This window comes from Notechis scutatus, chromosome 3, assembly GCF_049901735.1.
Source record: "Notechis scutatus isolate UNSWTSFEM ecotype Mainland chromosome 3, rNotScu1.2, whole genome shotgun sequence".
NCBI classification, from domain to species: Eukaryota; Metazoa; Chordata; class Lepidosauria; order Squamata; family Elapidae; genus Notechis; species Notechis scutatus.
Genome location: NC_142011.1, coordinates 148232513 through 148255574, shown reverse-complemented (window position 1 = coordinate 148255574; position 23062 = coordinate 148232513). Strand labels below are relative to the sequence as shown.

At 41.9% G+C, this 23062-nt stretch overlaps 1 protein-coding gene across 3 annotated transcripts in view; it reads right to left on the bottom strand.

Moving 5' to 3' along the window:
* The window catches only part of CARMIL1 (capping protein regulator and myosin 1 linker 1), a 128690-nt gene that overhangs the window by 68359 nt on the left and 37269 nt on the right, over positions 1 to 23062 (bottom strand). For all 3 annotated transcript variants that reach the window (XM_026669958.2, XM_087961417.1, XM_087961418.1), the window contains exon 3: positions 1355 to 1405. In XM_026669958.2, the coding sequence (XP_026525743.1) occupies positions 1355 to 1405 (51 nt within the window). The remainder of the gene's footprint in view (positions 1 to 1354; positions 1406 to 23062) is intronic.

Here is a 23062-nt window from a genome sequence, read left to right as displayed (position 1 = left end):
TGTAGGTCCATCCCCACTTCCTCCCTTACTCCCACTGCTGAAAAATACACCCCTGGCAAATTCTATAATGAATTGCTATCATTATCCCATTATGGGAAGCAGAATGAGGCTAGAAGGATATTGGCAAACTCTCATAGAGAAAGTGGCAGTAAGATTGGACCAGGAAATAATACTAATGAAATCAGCATTGTGTCCTAATTCAGACCTGCTAAAGCCTGGCAAGATAGAGGAACTGACATGCTCTAGCCAGAGAATCAAATTTATCTCAGAATCTGTTTCCTTCTTGTCCTATAATACAATACATCTCCAAAATCCACCGCAGAAGATTATTTGAAAGAATTTTGCTTAAATGACGTCTGTCAACTCTGAATACCACCATGGTGGCCATTATAAAGAGAAGCTCAATTATAACTTACATCTCAAGAATTCTGCAGAGACATAACGCTAATAAGTGAACCTTCTTAAAATATTGATATAAGTAAATGAACAAGAGGGATTTTTTTACTTAAGAATAAAGCAAGGGGATAATCCAGCCATATGATTTGAAATAGTCTTTACATAAAATTTTATACTATTTGTTAATTGTCCCAGAAAGCTACTATAATAAAAACTGGTTTCTACTGGTTTGGATTTTATATAGTTGCGAAGCAGTAATCTGAATGTTCCTTTATTAGTTTCTATAATATAATGGAATGTAGTAAGGAGGTGGATTCCCAGGAGGGATGAAAGAGTTAAGTGGAAACTTAGTCTCAAGCAACACAATCTCAATCTTATGTGTGAGAGAAAGAGGATGAAGACAGATCCTCCCTAATAGTTCACAGGGTATATTGTAGATGCAGATAGCTGTCAGGATTCCGGCACTTACTCCAATTAAATCATGAGCCTCAAGCCGCACTCCCAAAACTAAAAAGGACATTTTGTATACACGTTTTATAGTTGACAATAGCAGAGTCTGGAAATATTTTGTTTCTAAGTTCTAAACAATAGAGAACTCAGTTTGGAAGAATCACCATGCATCATTCTTGCTTCATATTATCAACAATTTAGAGCTTAAAAGCATTGTGAAGTTGAATTATCTTTGAGGCACATAGATACCTTCACAAAATTTCATATTCAACAGGAAGAACTGTAAACTGTTCCCCTTCCCCAGGAAGATTGCATAAATTTGTTCCAATTGTAACACTTTAAGCAACTTAGAAAAAAGAGGAAACAATGCACAGCATTTCCCTTAGATGTATTCTATGAACTATTCTCAACCACCTTATTATATTCCAAGATTATGACCAGTGTATTATCTTAAAAGTAAGTGAACTCTGCTACATTATAGGGAGAAAAGTATGAAATTCAGCCTTACCTTGGTAGGAATACGGGAAGTTAACAGAAAGGCCCGACATGATGTTAGCACCTACAAAAACAAAATAGCACATATTTACCTTTGGAAAAAAAACAAACCTGGAGAATCTACTGTATATTCAGAAATGTTTTCATGCTATAATTTCTTAACATCTACATAAATTTATAGGAGTTTTGTAGCTCTATTTATATTCCCTCAGCATCCACTGAATGTAAACAAACAGTCTGCATAAAATTATAGAGCTGGAATAATTTACTTTGTCAAAACAGCTTGCAGTGATTCTTCTAGGAGGCCTACCATGGAGCAGGTTCACACTCAAGTTACAGCATCTCCTATTTACAAATCACAATCTGAAGCCAGGTTGATCCTTTTGTGCTTTGGGATCTTTACATATAGTGTACATGTATGCTACTAGGCATAGATAGCTGAATTTTAGTGGAAGGTTTAAAGCTCAACCATCCCTGCTGGCTGGCATAATTTCGTACTTTGCCCAGAATAAAAAACAGCTAAGACTGTATGAAGCATTTCTTCTCTATTATGTTGTTTAATAGATATTATTTAAATTTAGTTCCTGGAGCATTGAGGTTGTGCAGTGAGCCAGTACATACCGTTATATTTGATTGATTGGAGATTGCTGGCTCCTGTGTGAGGCAATCTGCGCTGTGATTGGTTGATATGGGCGTGGAGGGGGAGTTTCCTTTTTCCTGTCTTTTTCTTCTGTGTGCCCTGTGTGCTCTGTGATTGTACCTCATGATGCTCTTGTTTGCCTATCTTGTCTCTGACTTCATTTGGATTCCTGCTGTGCAAATTCCCTGACAGTAGATATTAGTAGTCTGATTGTAGTAGAGCAGAGAGAATCTTTCCTATGTACATCTTATCCACAAAAATTATGGAACCAATAGAGGTGCTATTGTTGCATAGTAAATGGCCGTAAAATGTTCAAGGCTTCTAGAGATGCTACTTCTCAGATAACCTATGTAAAATTCATAACTTATGTAAAGACCTATGTAAAGTTCAGCTCTAGGTAGTAGATGGGATTGCAGCTACTATACTGACCTTTCCTGTTATGTAGCAACTTCCTTGCCTGAGCTGCTCAATGCCATGGTTGGGCTGGCAGTGGAATTTCCCAAACTTACAGTACTGGGAGGCATACAGCTTTGTGAACATCATTGTCACCAAGGACCTCAACCAAGTCACCAAGGAGCTAACATAAAGTGTGGGCCTCATGTTGGGTTTGGCTTTTGTTATGGGGTAGTGATGACATGATCTGAATTTGAGGGATTAAATTTAGATTAAAATTTAACTATTGAAAAGTGGATTTTCCCTTTTTCATCCAACTTTAACCCCAAGGAAATAATTAATTTTATTCTTGGAGGTGATGAATGTCACACAAATCCGTGTTTCATTTTCAAGATCACAGTTCTGTAAAGTTTGAAAACCCCAACCTAAACCAAAGGATGCCATCAGAAATATTAACCCGGCCTATGATGGGTCACCGTTACATGCTTGAGAACAATCCATAACAAGAGCTAAGAGAATTTGACAAATAGCATGATGAAATATCAGATAAAACCCCAAAATATGAGGTACAGAAAGAGCAAAAGAGACGAAGACTTAGTTTAGATTTGTAACCGCCCTGTGGGTTGCCAGACTTAAATAAGTCTAAATGGGAGTTGGGAAGGAATAATAGCCTTTTATTTAATATGTAATTACTGTTTGTTATACTCATGCCATTCTATTGACTGTTTTAATTGTAACAATTTTGGAGACTGTGGGAAAAAGGATGCCACAAATGAAAATATTTGAAATGGATACAAAGTTATGGAACATCCTGAGAAAAAAGTTTACATTCACAAGGGAGAAGATGGTAATTTTGGCGCCTTGTTTTCACATATTATTGCTGGAAGGGGAGAAGTGAAGGACAAATCTTTTCTGTATAAGCCACTGTACTACTACTACAACAACTTCATGATTCTACAATGAAGCTGCTTGACAGAATACTCAGTACAGACAAAAAGAAATACATTGTTTACTGTATTGTTAAAGTATAATAGCATTTTGGGGATTTGTTTTTCTGACACATTTGGAGAAATTACAGCGGGAAAAGCTGAACCCCTGAATTTACTAATGCAATATGAGGAGATATCCATCCACATCAAAAAACATAATACCATACATTTGTTCTCTTGTGTACTTGTAGCTGACCCCTTTAAAAAGTAGAATGTTGGACTAATTTTGGTCTGAACAAGTAGCATTATCATATTTTTATCATTAATTTTGTCTTATTTTCCTCAACTTGCAAAAAATAAATATGAACAGTTATTGAGCTATATATACTTTTTTAATTATATTTTTTCCACTTCGGCCCTACTTCTCTCTCAATTACAATTTAGCATACAAATGTTGCCTGTAAGTACTTCCTCAAACCACCAAAACTTTAACCTTAAACTGTCTACCGTGGACCTCACTCGATTCCTAAGAGGTCTGTAAGGGGGAGTACGTAAGCGCACCAGCATGCCTACCGTCCCTGTCCTACTGTTCCCATTTATTTGTACTCATTTATTATGTATATACTTATACCCGTTCATACTTATATGTTTATATGTTATGGTCATACTTACGTTTTCTCATACATGCTTGACAAACTTAAATAAATAAATAAATAAATGCATCATAATGAAAGGAGTTGTTTTTAGTACAATGAAATTAAAGTGAGGGAATTGGTGGAAAGATAGTACGTAGTACATGGTTTGTTGCAAGGAATGAATGTGAAAAGAATGGCTGCGTATATAAGCAGTGTAGCATTCAATTTATCTCCCTATAAAATCCAAAGATCCGTATACCATATTTTCCCCATAAATGTATCAACCACCCCCTAAAGTCAAACACAACTTTATCAGATTTACAGTTGTTTGCTGTACTTTATTGATTATTTTAATTTTGAGACCATCTATCCCCAGAAAAACTCTGGATTGCTTACAGATAAAAATCAAAAGGAAGCAAAATATATTGGAAAAAAGAGAAGTGGCTTGCTTTAAAATTAACTAGGACCAACTCTCTTCATACTCTATATAAACGACCTCTGTGATCATATTAAGAGCAATTGCGTTCTCTTCGCTGATGATGTAAAGCTGTTCAATACCACAGACAATACTGCTACCCTACAAAAAGATCTTGACTATGTATCTGAATGGTCAAACAAATGGCAACTTCAAATCTCAACAAATAAATGCTCTGTCTTACATATTGGCAAAAAAAATCAGAAAATAAAATACAAGCTGAATAGTCAAGATCTTGTTGATGACCCAAGCTCTGTAAAGGACCTTGGAATACTCACCTCTAATGATCTAAGTGCTAGAGCCCACTGCAACTACATAGCCAAAAGGCATTAAGAGTTGTTAACCTAATCCTACGTAGTTTTTCTCTGGTAATATCACACTACTAACCAGAGCATACAAAACATTTGCTAGACCAATACTCGAATACAGTTCATCAGTCTGGAACCCTCATTACGTATCTGATATTAGCACAATTGAGAAAGTCCAGAAATATTTCACAAGAAGAGTTCTCCACTCTTCTACTCGTTATAGAATACCTTATGCCACCAGACTTGAAATTCTAAAACTAGAAAACCTTGAATTACGCCGTCTTCGGTCTGACTTAAGCATGGTATATAAAATCATACATTGCAATGTCCTACCTGTCAATGAATACTTCAGCTTCAACCATAACAACACAAGAGCACACAATAGATACAAACTCAAAGTAAACCGCACCAAACTTGATTGCAGGAAATACGACTTCAGCAATAGAGTGGTCAATGTCTGGAATACTCTACCCGACTCTATAGTCTCTTCCCCAAACCCCAAAAACTTTAACCTTAGACTGTCTACTATTGACCTCACCCCTTTCCTAAGAGGTCTGTAGGGGCGTGCATAAGCGCACCATCGTGCCTACCGTCCCTGTCCTATTGTTTCTCTTATTCTTTTATTTTTCTTATATGTACCCATTTCATGTACTCACAACTATGTATACACTTATACTTATTATCTTGTAAACAATTGGCAAATCAAATAAATAAATAAATAAACTATTTTAACTTGAAAAATTTCCATTTTGTTTCATATGTATATCAAGATGAAATAAATTGTCATTTTACTTATTTTATCATTAATAGGACATGATATTTAATGAAGAAATCCACTTAAAATAGCTTTATCAATCAAGATATCTACAAAATTGAGTAAAAATCAGAGAACTTGGAGTAATGCTATTTTTAAAATTCATGTATGTCAATCTAATGTTTTTACAGTTTATAGAAAGATGAACAATTAATGTCATGCTGTTATATACATCACAAACATTCCCAAAGCAATAAAAACTCCTGATTAAAGTATTACAGTTATCCTACAACTTATATTCTGAACCCCATTATTGGTAGAAATGGTTAGTGTATTATCATTTGAATCCATCAAGTAATTTAGTTGATATCTGTCCATTTCTCCTTGGCACATAACCAAATGCACATATACTAAAGCCTTGTCTAGACTAAGGATTTGCGTTCATATTTGCTATTAGGACAACTGTACAGATTTGCACTTTAGCATGCATGTATATAAGTCTCTGGTATTAGTACCAATCATCACTCAATAAAGGCAAGTTAGGTCATATTAGAATGAGCCAATGAAATTATGCTACTTAAAATAGAGCCCATTTTCAAAGTAATAACCTTTCTTGAATGAGTTTAGAATTAAGGTGACATCTTACTAAGAATAAGACATATTAACTTGGTGTATAGAATTCAGTTCCTGTAATAGGAGTAATAAGAAAATTTATGCATAGTGCGCCTTTCTCCAGTCTAGCATCTTCTACACATGATATAAACTAAAGCTCCCAAGTCATCAAAATCAAATCAAACTTTGGGAAAGGTGACAGACTGAAACAATCTCACAGAAGACAAAGTTATTTCAACCATACTTGCAATTGCTCCAGCAATCTGGGTTGATCATGCTTCAGTTCAAAGCAGACTATCAATCGTAGGCAGCAAATGAAATTCAACAAGTTCTCATTAAGCAAATGAGAAAATGACGGTTTGTATTTGGTTTATATGGAACTTCAAATCATTCTCAATTATTATCATTCTCCGATAATCTGTAGATGATTTAGTGATTTTAGAAAACAGCAGGTTTGAGTTCCAACTTTTTTTTTTTTTTCTGAAATTTATAGTCTATAGGTCCTGGTTCTAGAGCAGGGGTTTCAAACTCATGGCCCATGGGCTGGATGCGTCACACACTGACCACGCCCTCCCGGTTTAGCGAAGGGGGAAAAGTCATAATATATCACGGGATGACAGCATGATGCCATGAGTTTGACACCCCTGCTCTACAGGATTACGAAACCATTAAAGCAACCAACATCTAGATCAGTGGTAGCGAACCTATGGCATGAGTGCCAGAAGTGGCACACAGAGCCATCTCTCCAGGCATGTGGAGCCATCGCCCATTGCTCTTCTGGGTTCCAGCACGCCAGCCAGCTGGACTTCACATGCGCATGTGCACAAAAAACCAGAAGAGCAGCCGTCTGGTGCGCATATGTGCGCCAGGAAGATGATCTTGTTTTCAGCATGCGCATGTGCATCGGCCACTTGGTCTTCTTGTTTCTGGTGAGCATGCGGGCGCAAAGACCAGCAACAGGAAGAGTATCGGGCGCGCATGCCAAAAGATGCGGAGAGGGGCAGAGCTGTGGGCCAGAACGGGTGGGCCGGGGCTTCCCTCCCTCTGCATCCGAGTGGGCTTCTTGTGCAGTTCAAGCCCAGGCGCATCCAAGCTCTGGAGTGCCTGGCCGGCTTGGACACCCCAGAAGAGTTGACTGGCCCCAGCACAGCCCCCCCTTCCACTTTTGCCAAGGAGGTGCGACTGCTTCCCGGCCAATGCACTGTCCCCGGCGTTCCTCCCACCCAGATCAGTTCCTCCGCCTCCCCAGAAGAGCAGCAGCAGCCACAGCCACGGGGGTAGGGCAGGAGTGACTGGTCAGTCTCCTTCCGAGCAGGATGCTGTAGAAGGAGCTGCCGGCAGGGAGGCAAACTGCCCACATGGAGATGCTGCCAAGGAAGTGGCTGCGGTGGCTGGCCAGTTGCTCCTGCCCTTCCCCCTGCAGCTGCTGGTGCCACTGCTGCTCTTCTGGGGAGGCACAGGAGCTGAGCTGGGTTGTGGGAACGCCGGGGCAGTGCGCCAGCTGGGAAACGGTTGCGCCTCCTTGGCAAGTGGTGGGAGGAGGGGCTTTGCGGGGGCCAGCCAGCTCTTCTGGGGTGCCCAAGCTGGCCAGGCACTCTGGAGCATGGATGCACATCAGTGCCACTGGTTGGAGAGTTGGCAGCACAAAAAGCCTGCTCGGGGAGGGGGAGGGAGGGAAACCCTGGCCCTCCTGTCCTCACCCCCACTGCCCTCTCGCCCCAGGTGGCGGCAGGTGTTGCGTTGCCGCTTCTGGGCAGGTTGCTGGAGGAGGAGCTGCCAGCGGGGAGGTGAGCTGCCCACATGGCTCACTGGAGTGGGAGTGGCTGTGCTGGCCAGCTGGTTGCTCCTGCCCTTCCCCCTGCAGCTGCCGCTGCTCTTCTGGGGTGGCAGGGCTGTGCAGGAGCTGAGCCAGGTAGGAGGAACACCAGGACAGCGCACTGGCCGGGAAATGGTAAGAGGTGCACTGGCCGGGAAGCTGTCGCACTCCCTTGGAAGAAGTGGTGGAGAGGAGGGTAGCTGCACTGACTTGTTCTGAGGCCAGGAAGGGGCTCTGGCTTTCCAGCGGAGGGAGGTCACAGTGTGTTTGTCCCGCCATCCTGATGGGGAGGGAGGCGCAAGGACCCCCCCCCAAAGGCAAAGCACACAGGACAACTGGTCTTTGTGCATGCATGCGCACCAGAAACCAGCAAACCAGGTGGCCAGTGCGCACGTGCGTGCACACACACCCATTTTGGCACTCGGTACTGAAAAGATTTTCAACATCATTGGAAAATATTGTCCTTCTATCCTTTTTGTTCACTTGATTTCTTTTGCTGGATTCTGGCATCTTTCATGAATATAACTGGCAATCTTGATCTTGATATGCATGTTCTTTATTTTAGACATATATGTACAAAACATTGATCAAATAAGCTTAATTCTGACAGACATTCATATGTAATTCTTTTAACTCTACACATGGGATTATTGTATACATAGGACATCTTCTCTTAATAAGCAGAAATTTCTATATCAAACAGAGTTGTTTTGCTATATATTCCATCTATTTGGGAATTTCCTTTTATTTTCTCTACATAAATGATGAAGAACGACGTTTTTTTAAATAAATAAGTTGAAGAAAACACACAAGCACTATATACTTATCTAGGCAAATGTTTTATTCTGGGCTTTTGAGACAAATCAAAGTACTATATCAACAAACATTTTCAAATTTTATATTGCTTTTAACATTTTAATGCCTTAGGATTGCTTACCCTAGAGCGGGAATGAACAATATATGGATCTGCAGATGTTGTTAGACAGAATTTCCTTCATTCCTCATCATTGGCCATACTGGTTAGGAGTGATAGGAAACTGAGTTCAACAAGATTGCCTGCCTTGGAAGTAAAGTTAAGAATAGCAAAATATACTGTAACAATGAAACAGGAATTCTGCTTCTGTTTGTCTCTCTCTTCTCATATATTTGTATCCATACATATAGTTAGATATTATCAATAACCTTTTCTTTAAGAAAGCATCAAAAATAATTGGTCTGAAAATGTTCTTGTTTTGCTTTCAGCATCTTAAATTGAAACAGCACTTCTGCTAATTTAATAAGTTAAAACCGTAATTGTGTTTCTTATAGAGCAAACAGATTTTACCCATGGTCTTGCAGATAGTTATGACAAATTTACATTTTATTCCAGGGCAAGTTGGTCAGCCTTCCTTATAAATTAAAATAAATTAATGAATAGTTGATAGGTTTTCCATTAAGTCTGAGTACTTTCAACATACTATGTGACATTTTGTTTCTCCACAAAAACGAACATAACAATAGCTTTTGCTTGTTCAGTGCTTTTCTTTTCTTCCTTATTAGTGTCTGATTAAATATGTCAGTTTCAATATTTTACAAAGCACAGCACTGTCTGAATTGCATACATACTGAGTTTTAAATATACACAGGCACAGAACCAGGTTTTGCTTTTCTTTTAAATGGAAACAAAATGTTCAAAAAGGGATGAGTTTAATAAATAATTAGTAGGCTATTGACTTTTTTTTTGACATCTTCATAAAAAATGGCTATAAAACCCTTAACCAAATTTACTAATTCTCAATAAGTAAACTGTGCATTTACTCAGAGAAATCTGTAATTGACTAGAAGAGTCAACAGATATAATCTACCACTTCCAGATCAACCTGATCGGTGTGTGTGTGTGTGTGTGTGTGTGTGTGTGTGTGTATATATATTAGTTTCATAATCTCACAGATACTAAGGAATTAGATGAATTTAATAATTTTCTAAAAGCTGTCCTCAGATCCAAGATTTACTTCTTTGCTTTATAGAATAGCTCAACAATTAGGAAGTTGCTACATTAATACTTGAAGAGTATATGTTTCCCCACTTTAGTCTAAGAATTTAATATACATGAATGGATATGGGAAAGTTACATCAACTTCAAACACAATTCTCCACTCCAAAGACAACTATTTGCTACAGCAAGGAATGCAATAAAAATCTGCCAACATTCCTTACTTATTACTATTTTCAGAGGAACAATCCTTAATATGAAAAAACAACAACAATTAGTTCCATGGAAAAGTGTCTCTACAACATCTAGTTTTCATTATTACTCTAATTGTTTATCTATAGCACCAGCATAAGCCCAGCAAGATAATTTTTTCATACACAGACACAATTGTAGGCATAATGAATACCAGCTACAAAGCTAACTTCCTGGTTAATAATGGCTTAGCAGACTGTGCACACAAAGCTCATGGCATACAGTTGTACAGTTTTCTCTGGCTTTTTCAAAAAAAAAATTCCTTTATTTTTCATTTAAATTATCCACTAACTAAATAACTCATTTCCCAGACAAACCAGGCATGAGGAAGCTTATCCTAATATTAAAATAAAGATGCCAATCTAATTGTTGTAAGCATGGTAAATAATCAAGGAATATGCTTGTACATTACTTCACTTAGCTTTCTCAAATACAATGACCTGCCTATTGCTGCAATCAAAGAATTTCCTTGACACATAGAAACTATTCCAAGAAAATACTGGGGATTTCCTAGGTTGTTTTACGACTATAGCCTCTAATACTACACTGAAGAATATTCTAAAAAGTCCCTAAATATTTAAAGAAGTTTGTCATACACAATTAAAGACAGAATTCATAAAGTGGTCTAGACTAGAGCATTGTTTCTCGGGCTGTTTTCATAACTCAAAATCTGGGCCACAAACAATTTCATCTTCCTGAGAATTCACAAACCATTCTGAAGTACGTCTAGCCCAAGGGTCTTCAACCTTGGCAACTTTAAGCTGGGCGGACTCCAACTCCCAGAATTCCTCAGCCAGCTGGCTGGGGAATTCTGGGAGTTAGAGTCCGCCAGGCTTAAAGTTGCCAACGTTGGAGACCCCTGGTCTAACCCATATCTCCCGAATGAAATCAATGTATCATGGGAACAATGATATCAAAATATTGAAAATCCATGCAACTTCAAAGAAAGAGAAATATGGAGAGGGGGAGGGGAGGCAAACAGCATTCAATCCTATACTTCTGATGTATGTATGTATGTATGTATGTATGTATGTATGTATGTATGTATGTATGTATTCATTCATTCATTCATTCATTCATTCATTCGATTTGTATGCCGCTTATCTCATATAGAGATTTTCTTCCACTGTACATAGCATTGATGAAATTAACTATTTCTGGGTCAGAACAAATCATTTTCTGAGCAAATTCTGAAAGGAAACTTCAAAAGCAGAAACTAGCTTTTTGGAATTGTGGCAAGTGAATACAGCTTATTTTACAGGTAAATACATGGGAGATTTTTTTTTTTCTTCTGCAAATCCAGGTAACACCCTGACATAAGCTATTTTGCATTGTTTAACTCTGTACTGTGCCCAAAAATGGAAAAATAATTTCACAAGAAATAAGAATATTAGCAGTACATGTCCATCCTTGTTTTTTAGAGCAGCCTACTAAAAAAAGGGGAAATGAAAATGAAAGCTTGACTTTAGAAAATGGCTAGAATTTTAAATACTAATCAGCTTTAAAAACTTTTTTGATTCTATTCTCCACTGTCGCACCAATTAGATTTTTTGGGGGGAGGGAGGAAAATAAAATGTATTTTAAACCCTACAATGAAAGTAGAAATCAATCAATCAATCAATCAACCAACCTACGAAAATAAAGTATCAATTATGGAAAGTATTTGAGAAAACAGGGACATTTTCAATAGTTTTGTTTGACTCAGGATTGCTTTATCTCTTCATTTGCTTTCCGGGACAAGCATACATACTTGCAATTTTATTCATAATTCAGCAACTAAACATTAAACACTTTCTTTGCCTGCATTGTTATGTTGTCAGTTGATAATTCACAGAACGTGTTTATCTAGTCCCGCAAATGGTTGGATTTCAAGACTCCCCACCCTCAATCTCTTCCATTATTTCTTTTTAAATGGTCTTATTTTGTGATGCATTCAGATCCTAAAGAAGACTGTGTACTGCAAAACTGTTACCTAAGCTGATATTCTGAACTACTTTTCAGATTATCACATGTTATCCTCTGAATTACTGTTAGATACCTAATCAGTATTTTTCTGCCTGAATACCGCAAGGAAGACAGTTATGGATTGGGCATTTGCAGAAACTAGATGGGCATGAAATAGGTCTCAGTTCTGGCAGAACAATGTTTAGTTAGAATTCGTGTAGGAATTAGCAATGTGGGGACTACATACTATCACTCTCTTTCTCTTCCTCTTCCCCCCCACCATATATATTCAAAATCCTAAAGAATCACAAATCTTACAAGATTTCAGAAACGAATCTCAAAACCTCTGAGATTTGATAATCATTGCAATTTACAAGTACTCATGATTTGGGGAGGGAGTTATGCCATTTTACATTGTGAATAAGAGCTGCAAGCAGGATTAATTCTCAGCAACTGAACAGTTGTTTCAGCATCTTTCAATAATGTATCAAGGCTTTTGACATTCTTCAGTTCAATCATGCTATGCCATGTAATTATAAAGCTGGTAATTCAAGTTTTAAAAAGTCCAAGGTTCTTTCGGATTCTGCAATTTAAGGTTCCCCCTTCTGGAAAAAAATTATGAGAGCAGAAGAGAAATTTCATGATGTACTGACATCTTTAAATATAATTATTACAGCCATTTACAGTGCATTCAGAAAGTATTCAGACCCCCTTCACTTTTGTTATGCTGCAGCCTGCTTCTATAGTTGGTGTAGAAACATGTCAGCCACAGATCAAGAGAAATGGGAAGCACCAGAGCTAAATTTCACATGTGGTTGCAAATACCGTGTTTCTCACAAAATAAGGCCAGGCCTTATTTTTTTTGACCACCGAAAAGATGGCTAGGCCGTCTTTTTGGGGGTGACTTAATTCCCCCCCCTTGCATCCTCAGGCGGGCAGGCGGTGAAGGCTTGGATGTTGACTTCGGCGTTGGTGGGGCACTTCCTATCGGGAGACCTTCCGCCACCATTGCTTTCCCTTCTCCCCGTGCTGCCACGGCGTTTGGAGCAACGCCGCAGCATTCAGCGCAGCCACGCGCAGCCAGCCAGGGCTCCTCCCTGCAACTGGAGCCCGGCGGAGACACTCGGCTTCAGGCACTCCTGTAGCCGCCCTCCCTTCGCCTTTGAAGGCAAAACCCATTCTTTTAAAAACAACACCCTACTACTGGTACGACAAAGCCTCCCCTGCCTGAGAGGGCAGCCCAACCCCACGTGGGGAGGTGAATCTCTCGGGGCCGCCGCACAGGATCGGCCCACCCTGGGAGAGGCCTGGCGCCGGGCAGAGCATGAAGAGCTTCACCTAGGGCGCCCAGTGCAACTGACAGGCGGGCCCTCCTGCCCGGCGGCGGAGCTCTCACCAAGGCAGTGAGCACCTCCTCGCCAGGCCCTCCGCTCATCCCGCCAGGGCCGTGCCAGAGCTGGGCAGAGCCGGGAAAGCGAGCCGCGGGTACGCGCCTGCCTGCCAAGCGAAAGAGCCGGGCCGACCCGAGCTTGGCTTCCTTCCCAAGTCCCTCCAGCCTGAACCCGAAGAGGCTACCAGGAGAGGCCGCCCAAGGCAGTGATAACGCCCACCCTTCCTGGACAGGGAGACGAGGTGACGGCCTGCGCCACGTCCTCCTCCGAGCTGAGCCCTGCTGAGTGAGCGCCTCTGCCTGAACCGCTGCAGTGTTTGGAGCTGCCGGCGCGTTTGGAGATGTGTGGGGACGGAGACGGGCTGGGTGAGGGGTGGAAAGGACGGGCGGCTTCGGGCTCTCTCCGCCGGACCCCCCAGCCAGGGAAGCAGCGCTGCCGTTGCCTCGCCTGTCCGCAGATGGGTGGGCGCTATCACTGCCTCGGGTGGCCTCTCCCGGTGGCCCCTTCAGTGCAGGACCACCACATGTGAAAGAATGTTCTGTGTTTCTTTTTACATTTCCAGCAATTCGGATTCATGTTAGGAGACATTTTCGCTATTCTCGAGGGCGAGAAAATTTTGATATGTTTCTTTTGATAATGATGATGACAACAATGGTGATGTCATTGATGATTTTATTAACTTTTTTAATGGCTGCTCACTCTAACCAACTCTGGGCAGCTTACAAAATCCAAATTGAGGTTATATAATCAAATTATAGCAAATGAATTTTCTCCTAGTTTGAAAATTATTAATTCTAGTTTTCTCAAGTTGTTTATAACATGGCAATAGACTATATATCCACTGCCTAAAAAGACATGTCTATTCTAGATCTTTGATAAATCAGAAAGCTATTTATACAGTTATTTTCCATTCCATTAGATGCTGAGCCATTATTGTGTATCATGAATCATTTCCTCCTTTTTGTTTTGTGGTACTCATATTTATGCATATCAGAAAGATGTGGCTGTATTGTAAATACTGTCACTGTCCTATTCATTTCCCTTGACTTCCCCTTGATTCTTAGAATAACACTCGGACTAACAAAAATGTGTTGGTGCATTGATAAAACTTAACAACAGAGTAGTGCACCCAAGTGGAAAATCCTCATGTCTCAGGTCACAAAAATATTTTCAACAAAAAAGCACCGTTATTACAAAAGAAAATTGTTTTGAAATAAGTTATTCGTAAATATTCCAATATATAAGAATCTTAATTATCATGCTATAGATATGTGTACACACTCATCCACAAACTCATCCACACATACATGCATCTTTTTACAACTACTGGATCTTCCTATATCTTTGTGAATTGGGGTTGAGACACTACTATTTATAGCAATAATTTAACAATGCATGTTTAGATGATTTTTGCAGCCTGATTGATATTTGAGCTACCAGAGATCCTCATTTTTTCCCAATTACCTGAAGGTACTGATGTTACTAGCCACAGTGGCGCAGTGATTAGAATGCAGTACTACAGGCTAATTCTGCTGCCTGCCTGCAATTTGTCAGATTGAATTTCACCAGGCTCAAGGTTGACTCAACCTTCCATCCTTTTAAGGTGGGTAAAATGAGGACCCAGGTTGTTGGGGGGCAAGATGCTGACTCTGTAAACTACTTAGAGAGGGCGGTAAAGCACTGTGAAGCGGTATATATGTCTACTATTGCTACTAGGGGGTGGCTGGTAATATTTAACTATTCTTCTCCATAACATACACTATGCATGAGGGTGTAGAGGATACCAGTGATGAGCTAATAAAGGCCAAGAAAGTAACACTGAATCCTAACAATTCTAACAAAATGGAAACATTGTGCATGGATGGGTGCTGGCAAAGAGAACTGGGACAATTTCTGGATGGAGACAGTTTTAGTTTAGTTTAGTTTATTGTCATTGCACCTCGTACAATGAAATTAAATACCATCTTCAGTGTATATTATGACTATGAAAATAAACACAAACACACATCCTTCACATTCTATACATTGAATTGAAAACACTTGATATTGCATTAATACTGCACTATACAGTAGAATTCAATAGAGTTACTGCTTAATTATTATTGTTCAAGCTCTGGTAACTTTATGCTCAGATTGCTATAATGTACTCTGTGTATGGCTGTACTTGTGTTTGATTTGGGTACATAGTGACCACGTTGCAGAATGGGGCAAGAGGCTGTCTCTATGGTACATATCTGTTGGAAACAGCTGCCCTGGTACACTTCAAATATTTTGCTTATGACATACAGTACATAGCCCCAAACATCTTAGAACCACTAAGGGGAGGATGCCTTTGTCATTCCAAAGCCAATTTTATGATTGCAATTGCTGGGAGGTAAGTTAGGGAATGTGACTAGAATTGCAGAATATCATCTTGCAGACATTTTTTTTCTATAGTTCCCTAAACTGGAGCAACAGTTAAGGAGCATTAAAGAGATGAAGTGTATTCCAGCAGGTATTATTACATAGCTGCTTCAAATGTTTCATTTAACCCCTTTCGGATTATTCAAGTAGCATTTATGCTTTTACTTATTTGCTTATATTAACTATTTACTATATAAGTATATTTATTTACCAACTTATAGGAATGAAGGCTGAAGTAGAACCCCTTACAGAAAATTCTGCTGAGCTTATAGCAGTCAGGTCAGTTAGAGCTAGGGGAGAGAGGTGTCATATAAAACCTTTTCAGCCAGCACTTTTATCTTTGAAACTCTGCCCCTAAAGGACAGCACTGTCAGGCTATGAATTAACCAGGAGTAATAATGTTTCTTCAGAGAAGTACTACAGCAGCAATTTCTCCAAAAGGCACTGAGCAATTTCAGTTTTTCATCTATCTCTACTCTGGGAAAGCAGAATAAGGCGGCTAAAAATAATTTTGCTTTGGAAAGGGCGTTGGTACTTACCTGACATGCCCGTTCTCTTTGAGCTGTGAAGAGCATCCAGTAGTGGGAGGTGCTTCAGTCTCTGCATGTCTAGGCTGGGCTTAATTTGTGGAACACTCCTCCTCCTCCATGGGATTCCTCCCCAGCATTCCCCAGTTTTGGCGAAGATGAGAGAAATAAACACCCTCATCCTCAATGCCCTAACAATTTGTTGGCTGAAACAGAACCCCACCAGACGGAAAAAGGGTGGGGCTGTATGCTATTCACAGCTCAAAGAGAACGGGCGTGTCAGGTAAGTACCAACGCCCTTTCTCCCATGAGCTGTTCAGAGCATCCAGTAGTGGGACATACCAAAGCTTGGCCTGTCCTACGGGAGGGACTCTGTCTGGCTTGGAATCCCCTCCTGATCCCTGTGGACCTGTTGCAGAACTCTTCTGCCAAAGGAGGCCTCTGCGGATGCAAACACATCTATATTATAATGCCTAATGAAGGGCGATGGAGAGGCCCAGGTTGCGGCTTGAAAAATTTCAGTTATTGGTGCCTGTCTGGCCCACGCTACTGATGTTGCGGTGCTCCTTGTTGAATGAGCTGTTATGCCCCTGGGCACCTGAAGTGATTGAGTCTGATACGTTTTCGCTATTGCAGCCCGTAGCCAACGGCCTATTGTAGAATATGAGACCTTGCATCCCTGAATGTTGGGCTGAAACGACACAAATAAGGCTTCCATTTTTCTGAAAGTCACTGTGTGGTGAATATATATTCGCAATGCTCGCCTCACATCAAGCCGATGCCATTGTAGTTCCAACCCTTGGGATGGTCTGGGACAAAAATTACGAAGTATCAGCTCTTGTGCCCTGTGAAAAGCCGAATTAATTTTGGGTATAAACATAGGACGAAGGACCACCCGGTCAGAATGGAAGACACAAAGATCTTGTCTGATCGACAAAGCTGCAAGTTCCGAAATACGATGAGCGGAAGTGATCGCTATGAGGAAAACTACTTTATACGTCAGAAATTGGAGACTTGATGATTTCAAGGGTTCGAAAGGGCACTTAGTGAGTGCAAGAAGGACCTTGTTAAGGTCCCAGGTAGGATAACGGTGAACCGCTGGCAGGTGTAAATTTGTGGCTCTTTGAAGGAAACTTTGTATGCGTGGGTGATGGGAAAGAGACAGTAGACCTTCACAAGTGATAACTGATGCCAAGGCCACCACCTGTCTTTTCAATGTATTAGGTGATAATCCTTTGTCAAGCCCCTCTTATAAGAACTCTAGGATTTGAGCCACAGATGGAGAGATGGGATCAATTTGAGACTTGGTACACCATTTGCAGAAACTGGACCATGTGGCATTGTACATGTGAGTTTTTGAGGGGCGTCTGGCGGCTTGGATGGTGGCAATAACTCTGTTGGAAAACTTTTCGCTCTTCAGATGACTCCGCTCAACCTCCAGACAGTCAGGTGCAACCATTTGAGGATCCAGATGTTGAAGGGGTCCCTGGGCTAGCAAGACCCTGTCCGGCGGAATTTTCCATGGTGTCGATACGGATTGACTGCGGAGGTCTGCAAACCATGGCCGTCTGGGCCAGTAAGGCGCTACTAGAAGCAGCTCCGCCCTCTCGTCTAGCAGCTTCTGGATGACCTTGGGAAGCAGTGGAAGTGGCGGGAATACGTACAGAAGTCCCGGGGCCAACGGCAGCAGAGCGCATTGAAGTTCTCCACTCCCTGTGAGGGGTACCTGGAAAAAATCTCGGGAGCTGAGCGTTGAGGGGGGAAGCAAACAGGTCTACCACCGGCTGTCCAAATGTCCTGACCGCCTCTTGAAACAGGGTCAGATGGAGGCGCCACTCCAATTGATCGATCGTGGCCCTGCTTAGCCAGTCTGCCTGTGTATTTGACAGTTCCGAAATATGCTCTGATGGAAAGTAGGTTGCTCTCCGCCCAACGACACAAGCACTCCATGTCCCACATGAGGTATTTCGACTGTGTGCCCCCCGTTTGTTTATGTGAGCTTTTGCTGTTACATTGTCGGTCAATATTAATATGTGTTGATTGCGTACCTGTGGAAGGAAGCTGTGGAGAGCCAGGTGTACTGCTCGAAGCTCCAGCCAGTTTATGCTGCACGACTGTTCTATGGAGGACCAGCAGCCTTGGGCTGTGAGTAATTGAAAGTGAGCTCCCCATCCAAACAGGCTGGCATTGGTGGTGATGGTAAGTCTGTGGGGCTCTTTGAAGAGACAACCTGTTTATGACTGGTCTGGTCCACCAGTGGAGAGATATGAGGACCTTTGATGGAACCTTGACCTTGTATTTGGAATTGCTTCGGCCAGATCACTGGTACGGGAGCAGGAACCACTGGAGGGGTCTAGTGTGGAGGCGGGCCCAAGGAATAATAGATATACATGAGATCAACTTGCCTAACAATTTTGATAGGTCAGCTAGGGGCACCCTTTTTTGAACTCTAATCTCCTTAACTAATTGATGGATGCTGTTTTGTCTATCTGGTGACAGGAAAACTTTGCCTTCCGCCGTATCTATGATTGCCCCCAGATGGATTAATCGAGTTGATGGTGTTAATTGAATCTTTTTCCAATTGATTGAGAACCCGTGTAGTTGTAGGGATTGTAATGTGGTCTGAGTATCTCTGAGTGCTTGATGAACAGAAGATGACAAAATTAATATATCATCAAGGTAATACTGGAGTCGTACAGGTACAGCTCGGAGATGAGCAGCAAGAGCTGCGAGAACCTTTGTGAAGGTCCTGGGGGCAGATGCTAGTCCGAAACGAAGAGCCACATATTCGAAATGGTGGTTATTATAACAGAATCGTAGAAATTTACAGTGGGAAGGCCGAATAGGAATATGTAAGTATGCCTCCGTCAGATCTATGGACGTAAGGATGTCACCTTTTCTGATGCTGAGTAAGATGGATTGCAGGGTGTGCATTTTAAACTTGCGATATACTAAGAATCGGTTAAGATGTTTCAAATCTAAAATTGCTCTCTACCCCCCTGAACTTTTGGGAACAACAAAAAGATGTGAATAGAAACCTCGCCCTTGTTGTTCGGTAGCTACTGGTTGGATGGCTTGTATGCCCAGTAGGTGTTGGATAGCTGTTTCCATAAGATTTCATTTAACCAGATCTCTGGAAAGAGGGCAGGACATAAAGAAGTTTGGGGGGAGTGGATTGAAACTCTAGCGCAAGGCTGAATCTGATCGCATCTCTGACCCAGGAATCAGATGCTGAGGAGTCCCATTGGTCCGCGAATAATTTAAGGCGGCCGCCAACGGGAGTCGGTCCACGGAGTTATCTTGGACACCAGAAAGGTCTATTTCCTGCTCCTCGAAAGGATCTCTTGGACTGGCCACCCCTTCGGTTCCTATCCCCAAAGTCGGACCTCTCTGGCTGCTGCCCTGGTCGGAAAGATGGGGGTCTCTGGTATCTGGTTGAGAATGGTCCCTGATAAGAGGGCTGAAAGGATCCCTTCCGAAAGGACTGAGGGTTTCTAGGATCTGACTTCCGAAAAAGGGAAGGTAGAATTTTCTTTTTGTTTCGAGTTTCAATAAGCAGCAGATTGAGGGAAGGGCCAAACAGTCTGTCTCCCACAAGAGGAGATGAAGCCAGCTTGCATTTGTTCTTAATATCTGCTTGCCAATGTTTTAACCATAGTAAGCATCGTGCTGTGACATGTGAAGCAATGGTTCTGGCTGAAAACTTAACTGCGTGAAAGGTTGCGTCAGGTGAGAATTCAGCAGCTGCTACAAGTTTTGCAATGTCTTGGTGTGCTCTAATGTTGGAATTGGGGACATGCTCCTGTAAGAGCCGAAGCCATCTGAGAGAAGAACGGGTAAAGAAGGAAGCGGCCGTGGCTGCTCTAATGGCCCAAGCATCAGACTGATGGGCCCTACGTAGGGACAGCTCAGCCCGTTTTTCCTCCGGCTTTAATGCCTCCAGTGCTTCACTGGGAATGGAGGATGAGGATGATAATCCCACTATAGGTTCGTCTACCTCAGGAGTATTCAACAATTTTAAGTAATCAGGGGCCAAATTAAAGTATTTCCTGTCATAACCCGTGGGGGCAGGGTACACTGCTGCAGAAGCCCATCGTTTCTGTACCAGGTCTGCAAACATGTGAGGAACTGAATTAAAACAGCCTCGACTACCGGTTGGCTGAAAATTAGATTTTCTGGTCCCTCTTCTGAAGGAGTTGGAGTGGTAGAAGGGGCCGGTTTGTCCAGGCGCGCAGTGTTTTTGGTCTTAAGCAATAGTGATTTGGATAGTTGTGGGTGGAATAAGCCTGTAAATTCAGGTTGGTTGGGAACAAGGCTCTCATCCTCAGACATCCCCCTTTCTAAGGGATCTGCTTCTGAAAGGGCCGGGTCACTGTCATGTATTGATCCTGATTCAATCTGTTCCATCGGATCAGTATGTTCTACCTCTTCCGCCTCCTCTTCCTGCTCCTCCTCCTATGGCCCTTGGAGGAGTATATCCCCTTGAAACTGTACCTGGGTATAGTGTTACTCCAACCTGGCCAATAATCGAACTGATTGTGAATTATATTCAGCGGGTGCTGACTGATCCCTGGTCAGAACCGCATGTTGTAGGCCTGCTGTGATTCCCTGACGGATAGCCATCTCCATCCAGGCCTTCATCCTCTCTGGCACTTCGTCTGGAAGAGTTTGGTCCTGTCGAAGACTGGCAGCAGTTGGTGTGAACGTCGCTTCAGGTGTCCTTCATATGGTTGGTGATCCAGCTGACTGGGTGCATTGACTCTGTGGAGCCATGCTGTGCCTGGATGAGAGGGAGAGATCTAGGGGAGGAAGAGAGCACTGGACTGGGGGCAAAGAAGCTTGAGAGGTCCTGTGTGCCTCCTGTGTGCACTTATCTATTTGTCTTTCCAATGCTTTGTGGCCCTGTTGGCGTCTTTTTCTGAGGCCTTAGAATTCCCTTTTCTCTGTTTAGATTTGTGCTGAGATTTAGACTTGACCCTTGAGGTTGAGGTCTGGGAACCACTACCACTTGCCATTTCAATTAGAGATTTTACAGTATGCTTGTTATTTAGTACTATACTGTATAGGCGGTTGGCACTCCCAGGGGCCTGACCAAGGATGGACAGGGTGCCCTGAAATTGAAATCCCCCCCTTTTTTAAAGATATAAATATGTATATATATGTTTCTAATATGAGTCATATCTCAATAATAATAAATTTATTATTATATTATTGTTGTTGTTGTTGTTGTTGTTGTTGTTGTATATACGTATGTAAATATATATCAATATAACAGCTAATTTATTGGATATCCCAATCAGCCAAATTGAGAATGCCCAACAGGCCTTCAACAGCTTCCCTGCACAGGCAGACACTGGCCTAGGTGCTCACTGTTGTGCCGCTGGTTAGGGAGAACTGTGAGGGTTAAGCCAACAACAAGAACAACAGATGGCCTTGAATATGGTTTAAAACGAGGTTGCAATAATTCCTTGGGGTTTTTGAATAAAGACCCTCTGATCGGGAATAAGAAACTACCTCACACAGTCTACAGAATATTCGCACTCAGTGCAGCCACACAGTCCATCTACAACAAAATGGTGACTGGCCATTATTTTTGGCTCGCGCGCCAGCAGCAATCTCCTGCTGTGAGAAGGGATTAGCTCCAGACAGCTTTCCCTTAGTACTAAATGGCTGGGAGGGGTGAAAATAACCAGGCATTTAAGCCCTTCACCCCAAGGTGGCGTTCTGGGGGGAAAAGAGCGATACAACTCGGTTGCGAGTGAGAGAAACAAAACCATGGCATTTGTTTGTTAAAACGGTGCAGCTATCGCTATGGCAAGGGCAAGGTTAGCAGTAGGGGGGTACGGAATGAAGCCGAAGCCTCCCTCCACTTCAGGGCGCGAAAAGCACTTCCTGATGCAGTGATCACCGACGGCCAGATGGAAAAGGGAGCATGGGCAGATCATTAAGCAATTTGTTGAGAGAACCTGAAAGACGAATTGACTGCCTCCAAACCCGAAAAGAGAAATTCTCCTGTTTCGGCCAAGGAGTGACGAAAAAGCACTGCCTATCCCTTACAAGGCTGAACCAAAACTGGGGAACGCTGGGGAGGAGTCCCGTGGAGGAGGAGCGTTCCACAAATTAAGCCCAGCCTAGACATGCAGAGACTGAAGCACCTCCCACTACTGGATGCTCTGAACAGCTCATGGGAGAATAATATGCTGATGCTATAGCTTTTTAGATAGGAAATACGTAATTGGGAGCTGAGGCAGTCAGCTTATCAAATAATCGGCTCCTCTATTTATTTAGAAAATTTTTCTACTGTTCCTTCTTGGTCAGCACTATCAACCGTATTGTCTTTTCGTAACATCTGTAAACTTGCAAGAACTTTGATGATTACAGACCATCTGTCTGCCTCCAATAGAAGTGAACATCTTTGTCCCAGGAAGCTTTATACACCACCAAATCTGCTCATATCACTGGAAGTGTATCCAACAAATTGAATACAAGTTGTCCTTGATTTATGGCCATTCATTCAGCACAAGTACTAGCAACCCAGGCCGAAAGTAACAGCCATTGTGGCACCTCGTGATCAAAATTCTGACACTTGGTAGCCTGCTGGTATTTTCGATGACAAGGTGCTACAACTCTGCACTCACCTATCTTCCCCTTATCTATGCCCTTTCAGCCC